The 16,879-nt window shown below is 40.1% G+C and overlaps 1 protein-coding gene across 1 annotated transcript; it reads right to left on the bottom strand.

The window, feature by feature from the left end:
- Positions 1-203: 203 nt before the first annotated feature.
- On the bottom strand, positions 204-16,551 carry alkbh8 (alkB homolog 8, tRNA methyltransferase). The gene is made up of 12 exons (XM_031743152.2): positions 16,393-16,551; positions 15,552-15,685; positions 15,338-15,438; positions 14,379-14,510; positions 14,162-14,257; positions 13,907-14,011; positions 13,082-13,152; positions 9,042-9,148; positions 8,616-8,776; positions 7,476-7,756; positions 4,709-4,858; positions 204-2,992 (listed from the first exon to the last, which is right to left on the bottom strand). The coding sequence occupies exons 1-12, from the start codon at positions 16,528-16,530 to the stop codon at positions 2,243-2,245; spliced, it is 2,226 nt and encodes a 741-aa protein (XP_031599012.1). The 5' UTR covers positions 16,531-16,551; the 3' UTR covers positions 204-2,242.
- Between the last annotated feature and the right edge of the window lie 328 nt (positions 16,552-16,879).

Genomic DNA, 16,879 nt, shown 5'->3' with positions numbered 1-16,879 from the left:
TTTTTCATCCTGTGATCTCATTTGCTATTGTCTTAATATCTTAATATCAATATAATTTTATATATACATCACCAAATTACAACAACAGTCACCTGGAAGAGACTGCTAGTCACAAAAATGGTGGACAGAAAATAATTTTCCAATTTAGAATAAATCAAATGACTCAATTAACATTTTTGGTTTTATTTATTATTACACCTTTTTCTAGGGTCCTCTTACATCTATCACAAAGTGTGTACAGGTTGTATGGACAAATAAATAGTGCACAAATTTAAAACGAGCAAATAACTTATACAAAAGTAATTATTACAGATCTGCAAATGGTTGTTAGAGACAGCAAATACACTCAGAGAATTTTAGCATGTCAGTATAAAGCTGACTGTAATTCCTGGTCAGGCTGGCTGCACTTCAGCCTCATGCACTCTAAGATTTTTGACGTTTTTGTACAGTGGTTTAGCCACCAGCATAATTTCCACTTCTGGACAAAGATTACTCTATCTTCATGCCTCTAAAGAAATTAAGCACGTCACATTTTTATTTATTTATGCCTACGTAATAATGCACACCATGTGCTCTGTGACATTAAGGTCCCCTTTCAAGAGTTTGTGCACCAAGTTGATTTTTTCTGTTTTGTTTGTTTTTTGCCATCTTCTATTCACCACCCAGTCTTTAAATTGGTTAATAATTTTAAGCCCAACCTTCCAGGTTGTTATGAATCGCCCAGATTTTTCTAAAATTTTGGGATTCAGAAGTGAACCATGTGAAATACATGATGTATTTAAAGAAAATCTACTGGAGCTCTGTAGAAATGATAAAACCTGCAGGACACCGGCCCTCGAGGCCTGGAATTGTTCATCCCTGGGTTAAACAGTTATTAATCACTGTATGCATACAGAGTGTAACTAATCATGTGGCTGTATGATGCCTGACAGTGAGGTGCCACCTCTGTCATATTTAAAAGGACAAAAAAAAAATAAAGACCAGTTCCTAAATGTGACCAAATTACCCGCAGCCTTGATCTGCTGTGTTACACCTCAGCCCTTTACCTTGAAAAGGTCAGGCAGACAGGTTACAACTGAACTACAGCTCAGTGATTTCAGAGCAGACACTGAGGTCAGGAGAGGAAGCAAAGCAGTGAGTTACAATGTCAAACAAAAAAAACAACTTTAAAATGTGGGGAAAATGTGTGTCGCAAAACAAATATTTTACTATTTCATGAACAATATGACGTCATTCAGCTCAATAGCCTGCATCTCTGATAGTACAGGGGTGCATTAGTACCTATGGAATTGCACAGTTGCACATCTGGAAAGACACAATCAGTCCTGAAAGGTATAAACAGCTTTTAGAGCAACATATGCTGCCCCCCCGGTGACGTCTTTTTCAGGGAAGGTCTTGCATATTTCAAAAGATAATGCTGAACTACATAATGCATTAAATTATCTCACATCATGTCAATCTTATCAGAAGAATCCTGGTGCTGAATGTGCCTGCCTGCAGTCCAGAGCTCTCATCAGTTGGAAACATTTGATGCATCATGAAACAAAAATATAACAAAGACCACCCAGGAATGTTGAGCAGCTACAACATATATCAACAAGAATGGGACAACATTCATCTTCCAAAAGCCCAGCAGCTGGTCTCCTTAGTTCCCAGATGTTAAAAGAAGCAAGGTTGCTACACACCTGTAAACACGGCCTGCCCTGATGTTTTTGAGACATGTTGCTGTGATCAAATTCAAAATGAGCTAATATTTGACTTAAAATGATGCATTTTCATGGCATCGTTTTCATTTCCGTTTTACACAACGTCCCAACTTTTTTCGAGATTAGGGTTTTATCGCTTGTGGGGTACAGTCTTGTCTTTGTGCTCGTCTGAATAGGCTTGTTTTTAGTGTGGCGTTTCAGTGAGCTAGCCAGAGTGTGCTTAGTAGATACAATAACTCCAGAAATGTTTAATTTAGTTGCATTTATTTTTGAGTAAAGCTGGTGGGATTTATCACAGCGGGATTGTTCGATCCATGACAGCATAACAGGGAAAAGGTGTGTTTGCTCAGCCAAGGTCAAAACATGGTGATATAAATAAACACAACAGGAGCAGAGATTTTTTTTAATTTATTCCAACACAGTTAAAAATCATATATATATGTAGAAGGCAAAAATTGGATCCTTTAATTTTAAGTTAAAATTCTTTATTTATGCAGATCTCTAGTTGCATAAAAATGATTTTAATGACGTGTGTGTCAGTCCTTCTCTAATATAACACACCAGTTACCCTGGTCATGGTAGCTGCTCTGTACCTTGACTCCATCCACCTGGCTGCACAGCTGTTCCAGCTCCCCCTGGTGGAACACGTGATAATAGCGGTGAAAGACGGGGGTTAGATGGCTCTCAGACTCTGATTTCAGATGAGAACTCGAGGTCTGAGTGGTGCCACTCGGACTGGGCTTAGAGTCTGGGCTGTGAGTGGCGTCATCAGTGTCGAGTCTTAATCCAGGAGACATACTTGCATCAAAACCTGGACTGAGACCAGGGTTACTGTCAATTCTGGTTTGGTTAGTTAAAACCTTTGTAGACTTCTCCTTTCTTTTATTCCTTTTCCCACCATCTCCTGACTCTTCCTCCCCTTGTTTTTTCCCCTCTTTCAGATGCCAGGGAACTAAAAGGTCCTGGGTGTTAAAGGCTGTGCGGTTTGTGTGCACACTAAGCTTGCCATCAGTCACTTTGCCAACATCTTGCTTTTTGTCAACAGGCTCGTAGCCTTCTTCCAAATGTCCACTATTCTGCATAGCCGATTTCCCGTGAGGCTCCCGTCTGTCTTCGGATGTGTTTTTAGCGAGGTTTTCCTTCCCATGATGCTCTTTGTTGTGGTCTTTGAGGTACTTGGACCTCTGCTTGTTGTACTCTTGTTCAAAAGCCCAAACATAGATGAGTGCATGACCTCCAGGCTTTAGAAGTCTCACCAACTCTCTCACAGCTGCTAGCCGCCGCTCCTACAACACACACACACATTAAAAAATAAATAAATTAAAGACAGAATCACATGCGACTCACTGCATGTGAATCATTGTCAGACAGATGTGAATCTTAAGTGAAAAAGACCTGCAGAGTGGTTTTGTTTGTTTCAGTTTGTTTCCGGTCCTTGTGGCTTCAGACTGGAACTGAAGTCAGTCAGATAGGTATTGATATATCCCACACTTCCCATTCCTAATCCTAACAACTACCAGCATTACCAACAATTAGTAACTTAAATCCCAAACCATGTTGGAGGGAACTGTACAAGGCAAAAGTCTTGAGCAATCCCGTTTATTTGTCATTTCTTTCTTTTAATTTATATGAGTACGATTCTTTGGGAATTTTAAGGTGGTCTGGAGCAATAGTTCTTGCTCGAGACCGCCTTCTGAAGATTTTTTTCAATCATTTTCAGTCCATTTCACCAACCATTGTCAGGGGAATGTCTTTTTTAAGTCACTTAACACAAATCCATTGAATTATTCAGGGATCAGAAAACCACCAAACTCAATGAACAAACCAGGGTTGTATCCAACACAGTCTGACAGAATAAAACAGTATTTTTGTATCATCAACCTGATTCCCAAAGAGCCATTAGCTGAACACTTTGCACATCTCACCATGGTGTGCAGTGTGTCCTTAAAAATATTTTTCAAAAATGGACAAGTAGAGAATAAAAGAAGAAGTGGCAGGCCTAAAAGACGAAGAAAAAAAACTATAGCAGCTGAGCAGTATCTGAAAATCATGGCCTTTTAATTATGAAACAGGAAAGCAAAGACCTGAGACAGGCATCTGGACCTTCAGTGGATCCATCTATCATTCACCGAAGCCTCATCAGAAATGGTCTTAGTGGAAGGGTCAAGAAGCCATTCTTGAGGAAGAAAAACGGGGAGAAAAGGCTGAGGCATGCCAAATTACATAAGAACTGGACTAAAAATCAGTGGCAAAAGGTTTAATGGAGAGATCAATCTCAATTTGAAACTTTTGTTCAAATCATAGTCGGTATGTACAGAGGAAGTCAGGACAGGAGTGTCTGCAGCCATTAAACACAGTGGAGGCTCTGTCATGGTTTGGAGCTGGAGATGTTATAATAATTGATGGAATTATGAACACAGAAAAATACCATCAGATTTTGATCCACCGATCAATACCTACTGCTAATGCAGTAAAACCCTATCTGGATAGAAACACATATAGTGCAACACTATCAGTCATGGACTGGCCTCCCCAGAGCCCAGACGTCAACATTATTTAAGCACTGTGGGATCATGTTGATGGAGAACAGAACAAAAAGCAGACAACATCCCAAGAAGAGATTTGAATGCCATTCAAGAAGCTTAGAGAACTATTCCTGAAGACTACCAGACCTTACAGGAAAGCTGCCGAAGAGAGTTCAGGCTGAATAGAATAAAGGTGGTCATACCAAATATTTAAGCATGTCTCCCTATGCCTTTTATCGGTATTAACATGTATGTTTGTTGAATAAATCACTGCATTCATTCCCATGTCATTAGCAGAATTAAAGTTGAAGAGAATTTAAAGAAATAAGAGCTCAAAGACTTTTGCACACAAGTTCAGAACATGAAAACTTTAGTGAGCTACTAACAATTAATACAACTTTTTTGTAGGTTTCTAAATAAAACTGATATAACGGTTCTATTCTGGTTATTCTTTGTATGAGGATGTGCTGTGTGTACCTCTGTGGAGAAATGGTGTATGACAGCGATAGAGATGCAAGCGTCACAGGAGGCTGTTCGCAGAGGAACATTCAGAGCATCAGATACAAATGCGTGGAAACCCCTCTCTGCACAAATTTGGACGAGAGCACTGCTACGATCACATCCCACCTGAAATAAAACACAAACACAAACATACAGAGAGAGTAACAAGGCCATTCAGTGGACTATCATTCTCAAACAGCAACAAATGCACACGTCAGCAGAGTGTCAGCACGTACAAGGTCTGAAGAATAATATGTTTACAAACTGTTCGTGATCATTTAAGCCAGAGAAAATGAGCAAGAATGGAGATAAATTATGCAAGGAGAACAAGAGACAGCAGACACAAGTGAGAGAGCAGGAACACAACACATATGCACACACACCCTCGATCTACTGCTGACATGCAAACAGAAAGATTAAGAAGTAGAGCAGGAGGCACAAAAAGAGGGAAGGACTGAGGCGAGAAAAGAGAAGAAGAGAAGAGACCTGGGTTGGGAGAAAATGAGAACAAGCAGAATAAAACTCTGGTAGCTGCTGTGCTCGCTGCATGATCACAGTGTTCTCTGTGCTGATTTATCACAGCTACACTCTGAGTCAGGATAAGCTGCTTACATGCACCCCCAAATCCCAAACAAGAATATCCCAGTGTGCATACGCAAACAGGAAATGTAGGATATTACCATGGAAACTGAGCTAATGCAAAAAAAACAACAACAAAAAAAGACACAGGGAAGAAATGAGAGCAACAACGGGGATCTCATCCCGCTGTGCCTTACTCTTATTTATTTAGCTGTCCTGAAGCAAGACGTGATGTTTACACCTGTGACCAAAAGCAAACTCTCTGCTAACTCACGCCTACATTTCATATTCAGTTATACCCTCCCAGAGACCCAAAGCTCTACCACTGGAGGTAGATGGGTAAGCTGCAGCATCTAGCCCAATGATGCAAACCTTACTTCATTCTGAAGCACAGAGGTCAGGCTTATGCAACCAGGTCCTGAAGTGGCTCGCTCAGGTTCCTCCTTTTCTTTTTATGTTTATGAAAACCCTGAGCACTGCGAGTGTGACAATGACATAGTCTGTCTACTGTTCGGGGAAAGAAGCTTTAGCTGATGCACAACAGCTGCAGTTCCTCAAATGGCCACTTGAGGTTGGCTTCGAGAGGAAATAAACCCCATAGTCTCCAATGTTAAAACGCTCAGGGCAGAAATGATGATATGTACAGCTGTACAGGGGTGATTCTTTTTTAACTGACTCAACTGCTTAAATTGTGTTACGGTATAAAGTTTTCAGCCTCCTTCAGAGTGAATAGATGTGGATGCTTCACAACCGACATTGACAGCTGAGGTGAACAGTGTACCCCAATTACAGATGAATAGCTCACCTTAAAATTTTTAAATGTAAACAATACTTGTTTTATCCAAGAAGACAAAGTTATCTTACTTCAGAGATTTGTTTTTTGCTGCAAAATGACACGGTGAACCACACCAGCACTGTCACTGAAACCTGCCATAAATATGAAGTCAGTCTGGAAGCATGGGGTCAAGTTGGCAATGGCATGCAATCTATTTCTGCCAGTACAACAGTTAACTGTGATAAACAGTGAAAATCACTGATGCTGTCTGCATAGATAGAAATTCCCATTAACTATTATGTAATAAAGGAAATAGAAGTTATTTGTAAACCTTAAACAATCCCCGATTGTTTGCGATTGTTTGCAGAAAGGTTGCTTCTTATCAGGTGAGATGAAGCCTATTGTTTTGAATATTACCAGATTAATTTTTATTTATTTACTTAAATATTGATAATTTGTGTCGCTGTATCAATATATATCGCAATACTGTATCAATTTTTATACCAATACTATGTGCAATAACCCAACTGTATATACACAACACTATTTATTACATATTACTTTTTTTAAAACCGGCTTGTATATTTGTACAATTTATTTTATATATATATATATATATATATATATATATATATATATATATATATATATATATATATATATATATATATATATATATATCTTTTTCCCTATGTTAATACTGTCCATATGTATATAGCACTGCAGAACTGTACGCCCCCCCGCATGTTTGCACTAAGTAGGAGATGCTCTGTATCTCATTGTACGACTGTATAGTGACAATAAAGGCATTCTATCCTATTTTTCCAACTGCTCGAATGTGTAAGTTAATAAGCTCATCAGTATCACTCCCCCGTCATTAAAGCACAACCAGATCTGACTATAATTACAACCATGTATTCCATTAAATTACAGTGTTGCTTTGATGCATTTTTATGGCACTAAAGTCCATTTCAATTTTTTTTATCCTTTCACCGATAAGCCTGATGGTGTTTAAAGGCTTTAACCCAAAGTTAAACCTGATGTTACATCTCTAACCTCACCTCTGTGGCCTTATCAGAGCGACAGTGTTGTGTAAGGTCATTAGTAGTTATTGGATGAGTCATGCTGATCTACATGTGTTTGAAAAAGCCCAGAGCCATCGTAGATTTTGCGTCCCTATGTGAGAAATGAAGGAGAGGAGTTCTAGCTCGAATACACAGATGAATGCTTCTGCAGATAAACGCCTGTTATGAAAATGTGTAGCATTTCAAAGTGCTGACAATCTAAGAAACAGCAGCAATAAAAAAAGCAGTGATAGAGGAAATTACCCTGCAGGGATCAATGAAGTATCTCAGAAGCGCAGACATTTCAGTATAAAATGACACTCACTGCAATCATCTCTGGGTTTACGCCCAGGTATTTCCCATTTCCACAGCCCACGTCAGCTAGCACGCTACCCGGTGGGAGCGAGGACAGGAAGTGGCAAACGCGAGGCCAGGGGGAGTGGCGGGTGCTGCTGAAGTGGGAGGCGATAGCGTCGTACACCCGGTGCACATACTCCTCCTCCAGACGGGCTGCATCGGCATGGCAACATGGAAGCGCGGGAGGGGAGGGCGTAGAGGGCGAGGGTGTTGAAGAAGCTCCCTGACTGTCACAGGCAGAGGTGAAGGCTGGAGACAGAGAGGTGGTGTTCACTGGTGAGATGTGCCGATCGTTTATCTTTGACCTGCGTTGCCATGCAACGTTTAATTACAATCATAACGTTCGCGTATCCTTTATTATTGTCTTTATGCTAAAACGCTAGCTATGCTCTGGGTTTAGGATTCCCATGTGATGAAACTGTCAGACAAAATAACATAATCCTGCTGTTTAATTTTAATATTATACAAAGATATCCTGACAATTTCATTTATTAAGGGACAAAAGGTATCCAAACCTATCGATCTGGCCCTGTGGGGGATAAAGTAGTAGCTTAAACTGTGATTAACCACATTTTTTGGAAAGCTGAGTTCAATTTCACTAGCCACACCCAGGTCTGATTACTGCCAGACCTGTAGAATTAAGAACTCACTTAAACTGAACCTGACAAAGTGAAGCAGGCTAAAAGACCTCAAAAAGCAAAGCATCATGTCAGGATCTAAAGAAACGTCTGAGAAATAAAGTTGCTTGATCAGTGTGAAAAGGGGTTACAAAGCCATTTCTAAGGCTTGGGACTCCTGAGAACCATGGTGAGAGCCGTGGTTGGAACTGTGGTGAACCTTCCCAAGAAGTGCCCAGCCTAACAAAATTACTCCAAGAGTGCATCAACAACTCATCCAGGAGGTCACAGAAGAACCCAGAACAACATCTAAAGATCTATAGGCCTCAAAAAAAAATGGAGGAAAAAAAAAAGAGAAATGAGAAAATGAGGAAAAGGAGCCCTGTAACATTACATTACATTACATATATTCACCTCTCAAAAACTCACTCACTCTCATAATGTGAGAAAAGCAGTTTATAAAAGCAAAGTGTGTTTTGCTTCACTCTCACCACAGCGGCAGGGTTCAAGTCTGATCTTGCGGAAAGTGAAAGAAGTGCGTGTGCCCCTCTTGCTCAGAGTCAGATTGCTACGTGTTCCAGGTTCAGGCGTCACATGATCGGGGGATTGCTGCTCACAGGCCGGCACCATGTCAAACTTGCGAGGAGTAATCCTAAAAGGACGCACGAAGAGCTTGTTTTAGTAGTTATAAAAGACAAAACCACACAAACCAACTGGTGAAGTAATACCAGAGGAGGTGGATGTGAACAAACACAATTCAAAGGTTGAAGACAACAGACTGAAATGTACTAATTATAGTAAATAAATAGTTTTGTTTTCAGAGGAAAAAGCAGCAAATTAAGCATCAATCCAAAGATCAGGTCAAGAGAACCTGACTATAAAAGGAGAGACTGACGCTCTGACACAGTCCAGCTTACCCATGAGTCCAGAGATATCTGCTCTCGCCCTTCATGACCAGCAGGCTCCGTCCAGGCAGCACCACAGCAACAACACGACCATCAGGATGTCGGAACTCCATCACCGTCTGCACAAACACAAACACGCTGTGTTAAAAGTAAGAGTGGTTTCTACTCATGACTTCACTGCACCGATAATAACAAATTACTGATTAAATTAAACATTTTTATGAAGGTTTTAAAATCATTGGGTGTGGATTTATATATATTTCTTGCAGGCATCTTTCCAATGCCACACACACACACACAAAAACAGCCGCCAGGCCCTTCCCTTTGTAATCCAATCATTTTCTACTGATGGATGACATCCTTGACAGCTCTCAGTCAGATTTCCGCTCGTATCACAGCGCAGAAGCAGCCCTTGCAAAGTTTTTGAACACAATTTGCCTGAGGAATGATGCGGGGAGTTTCACAGACTCGACTGCAATTGAGCTTAGCAGCATCTGATACTGTGGATCGCTAAATAGGAAAGGCAGGAACTGTAATCAGATGCCTCACACATGGTACATGCTGTCATCATCAATGATTGTGAATGAAAAAGAACTGCTATGATGTAAGAAGTCTCTCAAGGAATGGTTCCTGGTCCTCTCTCATTGCACCTGTGCATGTTTGCTGAGTAGACACCCAAACATATTTATTTCTCTCCAACTCACTGCATCATGATCTACAGAAGGAAGAGCATTCACTCGGCACTGTCAGCACAACATGGCAACTCTGACTTTGCTGATGACACGGCGCTCTTGCCCCCAGAGGCTGGAAAAAAACTGCACTTCTGACATCAGAACTGGGAATCAGTCTCAACATCAACAAAGATGAGGCCAAGATTATAAGCATGAAGGCCCATCACAGCAGCAGGACATCCACCTACAAGACATCAGCTCCTGTTGTGGACACGCAATTCCAACTAACAGTTCAACAGCAATAATATTTTGGCATCCTGCATCAGTGTTTCCCTACATATTACTGTGCATCTGCTGCAAGTAATAACTGCTGATAATACACCTTTATTATTCATCAAAATGTTTCTGTATCTGCAAGTACAGGAAACAAGTTATGCACTGGTTTTTATGCTTTTAGTTCTTTAGTAGGGAGTCGGGCAATTTTATCCAGCTGTGATGGTTTTTTCTATATTCTAATTAAGCCATGCTGTTGTACAGCTATTATTATGACAAATTTAAAAAACTTTATGACTAATTTTTTATTTATTTTTTTTTTTTTTTTTTTTTTTTTTTTACTTAAGCAAAACATTCTAAAGCACCGCTAAAGCTTAAAATGTATTTACTAATGACTTGCGGTAATCCAATACGTTTGCAATAAAGCTAATATATTACTGATCCAGGTACCTCAGCTCCATAATGAAAGGACTGAAAGAGACTTTGGCACAAAACTTCCAAACTACACAGTTTTGACTGATGTCACCCAAAGGAAAACACTGTCGGCCACCTAAAACACTGTTCGTGTTTTCTCTCACTTGCAGCTAGCAGACACAGCGTTGGTGTTTGATCCTAATGTTTCCTTACAGCACAGAACAGCATAAGCTCTGCTGGGAAATTACATCTACAACAATTTCCAACTGTATCTCTCCAAATTCTGACAGCAGGAAAATTGGATTTTGTGAAGTAGATGGCATTCATGTATATGTGTGTGTGTGTGTGTGTGTGTGTGTGTGTGTGTGTGTGTGTGTGTGTGTGTGTGTGTGTGTGTGTGTGTGTGTGTCTTAGACATATACGGGTTTGTGTCTAGGTGTGAAAGGGCATGCAAGTCAAGCAAATTATCAGATTTTAACCTCAAACAAGTGAACGCTCTCTCTGTCTCTGACGCGCGCGTACACACACACACACACACACACACACACACACACACACACAGGACTGCTTCATTCCCCTCTGAGGAGTGTTATGTTAGCCAATCAATGAAAGGGTGGAATGTGACTAAATCGATGGTGACGCTGGCAACTACGCTTTACTGCACAACTATTCATCATCTCCCTCCCTCCTCACACGTATGCACGCACACACAAACAAACACACACAGGTTTGTACATCTTTCTGAGTACAATCAATTACAGAGAGCTTCTTTACTTCCTTACCTTAACTTCAAGCACAATAAGTAACCCTACACCTCTGCCTAACTTCTACAATTAGCCCTAAAGTCAGTCCTCACTCCTGTAGTCTACAACTGGTCCTCACAAACACACAAGTACAAATACACACCAAAAGGCTGCCAATATACAACATCACAAACAGCTCAATAATGCAGTTATAGTTCGTGTAATTACAAGGAAACAAGTGTTTCATTAATAATGACTGAATCACTTGTGTTACATTTTCAGAGAAATTAAATCCAATGAAACTGAGCGAATGGCATAAAAGTTTTGTTATGCACCAAATCCTGTCTGCTTAAATCAAAACTGAATCTCATTAAATCCACAGAGTAGCAAAATATTTAAAAAGGTTTCCAAATAGTCTTTAAAATAAGCTACTTGTTATATTCTCTGCAACCACCGTAACATCAAATTTAGAAATCCTAATGTGCACTGAGCAGCCACTTCATTACTAGTACCCAGTTGGAGCCCCTTTGAGATGGAGCAGAGCACCTTTTTCCCAATACTCAGGGAGGCTGTGGTGTTTGAACAATGCTGAGTTGGTACTAAGTGGCCCAGAGTTTGCTAAGAAAATCTCCCCCACACCATCACACCACCACAAACAGCCTGAACCGTTGGTACGAGGCAGCATGGATCCATGCTTACACTATCCAATTTTGATGGGAACTACAGCCTCAGTTTACTGCAGAGTGCAGCGGCACTCTGCCATAGCCAATCTGTTTCAAGTTTTCAATGTGTTGTGCATTCAGAGATGCTCTTCTGCGTGCGCTGGTTCTTCTTCTTATCGGCTTCAAGCAGTCCTCTGACATCAAAAACACATTTTCACCCAGAGAACTGCCGCTCACTGGATAAATTCTCTTTTTTTCGACCATTCTTTGTAAACCCTACAGATGGCTGTGTGTGAAAATCCCAGCAAATCAGCAGTTTCTGAAATAATCAGACCAGCGCATCTGGCACCAGCAACCATGCCACGTTTAGTCATTCGAATCAACTTTTTCCAATTCTAAAGCTCAGTTTGAGCTTCAGTGGTCATCATGACTACATGTAAATGTGTACTTGTGTGGTGGTAAACAGGAAATACTGCGAGAAATACCACCCCTCAGCTTAACAGTACCCTTACTCCCATGCATCGCTTAAGAAGAGCCAGTTTAATTGCACTCGATAAAACTTTCTTTCGGGATCTATTCGCTTCAAATATTCCTCCAAGTGTCCTTTCCTTTTTTAACGTAATTTAATATGCCCACATTTTCTGTGGCTCTGAATCTCCACTGAAAAGCAAGGACAATGAATACACACACTGTCAGCCTGTCTGTCTGTATGTATGTGTGTGTGTGTGTGTGTGTGTGTGTGTGTGTGTGTGTGTGTGTGTGTGTGACAGATGCCACAGCAGATGACAGCTGATTGCTCGCAGAGCCCCTGCTTTTCAGACAAGCAGGGACAGATGGGTGTTCATCCACAGCAATCAGGCAGCAAAGACTAAACCCACGATCTTAGTTTATAGGTCACAACACCTGTGAACACCTGGAAGAGTCAAGGACATGAAAATGGAAAATCTATAACTCTTGTGTACATCCGTTTGTTTACAAAATTTCTTACGAGCTTTAATTCTTTAAGTGCCTGCTGGATAAACGGATGCTACGGTGAGAAGGAACTGAAAAGAATGAGACACAGAGAGAAAGTAACACAGTGTTCTCAGGAAAAACACAAGGACACAAGATGTGTGCACGTACGCACCCTCACACACACAATACTGACAGCTCTCTGCACCTCGAGTACTGCTGACCGATGCTGGCTTCAAATGGCTACTAATGAGTTGCGTGCTAAGTAATTCACCAGCTCACAGGTCTGTGGCGACGATGACAATGATCAAATCACAGATGCCTGACCGACTTCTCACCTTTGCCCCCAGGCTCAGAGACAGGATGGTGTCCTCAAAGGGAGAGTGAGTGTCCACATGAGGAGGAATACCTGGAAATATCATAAACAAACATGGAAAATGAAAACCTTCAGAGCAAAGTTAATCAAGTAAAACATTTAATAAACTTCTCTCAGCCCAAGAGGACCCAAAGGCTTCCATAACGCCTCATCGACCGGTTATGGAAAGGCTCTGCTGCCACCCAGTGGTGCAAATCAGTAAACTCTGTTTGTGTGCTCTCTTATTCATTTTTAATAACAGATTAATAATCAGGTCTAAAAACAGATATTAATCAAGCGAAACACTCAACCACTAAAACTAATTTTTTTCTGTCCAGGAACGCAAGTAAATAATCATAATTTGGCATCTTAGTAATTACCAATATTGTGTTAACTTAGAGCAGCTGTGGCATAAACCTTACACTGGGCGGTGGTCTAATAAATTTGTTACATTTATATTGTATATTTAAAATGACAATATAATGGCGACGGGGACTAAAAGTCCTTGTTTCAGTTATTAACTGCCCAAAGGACCAGTATAGATGGCGGCGCGCACGGGTGCAGCGGCTCTTAGCTCTCCAGTTTGGTGCTCGTTTTTACTTTGAAGGCTATTCTATAAGTTAAATATTTATTATTCTGAGCTGAGAATCATACAACACTAATCTATCTATCCATCATTATCACAATATTCTAACAAAGGGTTGCAGGGGCTCTGGAGCCAATCCCAGCGAGTAGAGTTCATAAATTAAAAAATACAGAGTTGGGAATGAGCAAAAATTTTCTGTGAATTATTCGAGCTGTAACTCACCCTGTCCAGATTCATACTCATTTACAGTCAGCTGGTCTGGCATCACGTTGATGTGTCCATTTCTTAAACAACGCTCCAGAACAGGTAAACACTCCGCAGGGATACCTAGAAACACACACATTCCTCTGCTACTTCTGTTTTCCTTTATTAAATGCTTGTCTAGTGACAACTAGACTGAAGACCATATCACGAAAAACACAGCCCACAAAACCACGCCTGATACAATATGTTTTAAGAAAAGAAGATCCAGATTACCTGCAGGTAATGGCTTGTCCTTATCCACATTGTTGTTGTCGTAGCGAAATTCAAAGCCATAATGTTTCACTCGTCTGTGCTTCAGAGCTTTTTGAGCTAAGAATCATTAGGATGAAGTTAAGTTAAAGTGGATTATTCAGAAACTGTAATCAAAAGTGTACGCCTGACTTTTCTTCACAGCTTTTTTTTTTTTTTTTTGGGGGAATGATACCCTCACCTGTAACGTCATCATTAGTGGATGACCAGTCGACAGCAGCAAGCAGCAGAGCTTCTTCTTCTGGGGACACAAAATCCTCCAGCAAAACTAAACCCTCTGGCAATGGGACGGATGCTTCCTCCTCATGGGTCACTATACAAGAGCGTGAAAATACACAGAAGATCTTAAATACTGGCTGCAAAAATAACAACAAAACCTTTCAGAGTCTTTCAGATTATTTGACTTACTTCTAAACCTAAGATTTATTACTGTCGGGCACATGTATCAGTTTTATCATGAGCATCCAGAGACAAAGAACTATCTAGTAAAACACAAGGTTATTTATAAATAGCTTGACAGAAGAGCCTATGAACCCAACAAATGCTTCAATAAGAAGCAATACGAAAAAGCAATAATAAAGCTTCTTATTTATTTAACTAAAAGAAAAAAAATCCAGCTAGCCAATCCTTAACAGCTAATAAACAGCCAATCAAAAGTATGAGTGCAGAGAGCACATGCTGTAGAAATACTATCAACACTGGCAATTACCTGACCAAGTGGCAGAAAATACAGACCCCCCAAAGAAACAACAAAAAAAACAAAACAGAAGCCTGAGGAACCCCACAAGAGAAGGTTGCTTTATCAGACATATACTGATTTGCAGTAACATATGAAGAAACCCAATCCAGTGTAGGATCCACTAATACTGTGATCCACTGTATTGAAAGCTAAGCTAAGATCTAATAAGACCCATACAGAACAATCACCGGCATCTGAAGCCATTGCAATGTCATATGTAACTTTAAGAAGACAACGTTCAGTCAAATGGATTGCAATAACTCATTACATTAATATAAACACAATAAAACCCTCCCTGCAAGTGTAAATCCATCTAAAACGAGAAAGGAGAATTCATGTCTAAGCCAGGCTATATCTGAAAGAACTCCCAATGTTCCTGATGGTACTGAAAGTAAAAGTACCTGAGTTGACATAAGCGAGGTAGAGCGTGATGCTGCTCTCTCCGCACTGCAGCTTCTGTCCATTAAGGTGGGTGTACGCTTTTAGAGCACTCTCTTCACACCTGGAAAGAGAATGAAAATGACAATAATATTAGTTTTAACTGGAATAAAAAGGTCCTCAATGTACAAAGCACATTCCTGTTGTGACAAAGTGCTGTCTGTGCCCTAAGTGTACCTGTATGTGACAAAAGCATAGGGCTTATGGGGAGGCATAAGCAGGCTCTCCATTTCTCCCATCTCTTTCAGCGCTGCCGAGAGCTCCTCTCGACTAACGCTGTTCCCCAGGCCACCATTAGCCACCACCAGACTCTGCAGAGGTGAAATAAACAGCAAAAATCACACAAAAACAAACAGACATGAAAATAACCGAAAAAACAGACTGAAGGTATGAACAAGTGATATCATAAGACTGTTTAATTTTGTTAAGATGCCAGAAAAAAGGGCAAAATGGCCTTTTCCCAAGGATTGTTAGATTGCTTAACAATCAATCAACCTACAACACATACTCTGATGAAAAAACAAGCAAACAACTGAAGTGGTTTGTGTTTTTGTTGTGATGCTTTTACTGGCTTAAAATGTTGATATTTCTCTGTAGTATAAAGTAGATTGTTCCCTTTTGCTATGAGCCCAATTTTTATGAACTCGTATTTGTATTTGTCTGCAGAAATAACAGCGTGAAATCCTTTGAGATAAATAGAAATAGTTCTTAAAACTGTCTCAGACTGCTGCAGGAACACAAAAATGAATCCCATTAAAAAGGAGCAAATGAAAAGTCTCTTATAACGAGTAAAATATTAAAAATATTTTCCATAAACAGCGGCTGATTTTCTTGTTAATTTAGCAATAATAATAACAACAATAATAATAAATATATATAAAAAATATGAATAGAACAATTAAATATTAGATATGCAGATAACTTTTAATGTCATTTTAATGTTAAAAAAACAAGCGAAAAATAATGAAACATATGACGGCGAACCATTTCCCGTCAAATAAACGTTATTTTTCTTTACCCTGGTAGGCTGCGGGGCCGTATGGATGCCTTCATGCTTCAGTAATGTGTGACTGGCTTTAATTTGTTTTCTGAGAAGTTTTTTCTCTTCTTTACTTCCCCTGACGGCCTTCACGTTGTTTTCCTCCCTAGCATCCATGGTACGTTGTTTGAATCCGTCCGGGTGCAACGGGGACCGAAAGACTTCGGTTCCCAAAGATTACGTCTCCAGGAGGAGACATTTTTTAGAATATAACTAAAGTGTTTATCTTACATAATTCTGATTTGTTAAGAATAAAATGAAATTATTACATGTGAATAAAAAATATATATGCACTTCTCGGAACTTTGTTAGCTACACCTGCTAACTTATTATCATCTTGTCTTACTCAGCCAATCACATGGCAGCAACTGAGTGCATTTAAACGCGTGAACGTCATTAGGACGACCTGAGGATTAGAATGGCAAAAAATGTGATTTATGTGACTTTGAACGTGGCATGGTTTTTG

Source organism: Oreochromis aureus, linkage group 14 (assembly GCF_013358895.1).
Source record: "Oreochromis aureus strain Israel breed Guangdong linkage group 14, ZZ_aureus, whole genome shotgun sequence".
NCBI classification, from domain to species: Eukaryota; Metazoa; Chordata; class Actinopteri; order Cichliformes; family Cichlidae; genus Oreochromis; species Oreochromis aureus.
The sequence above is the reverse complement of the archived record's forward strand: the minus strand, read 5'-3'. Positions and strand labels throughout refer to the sequence as shown.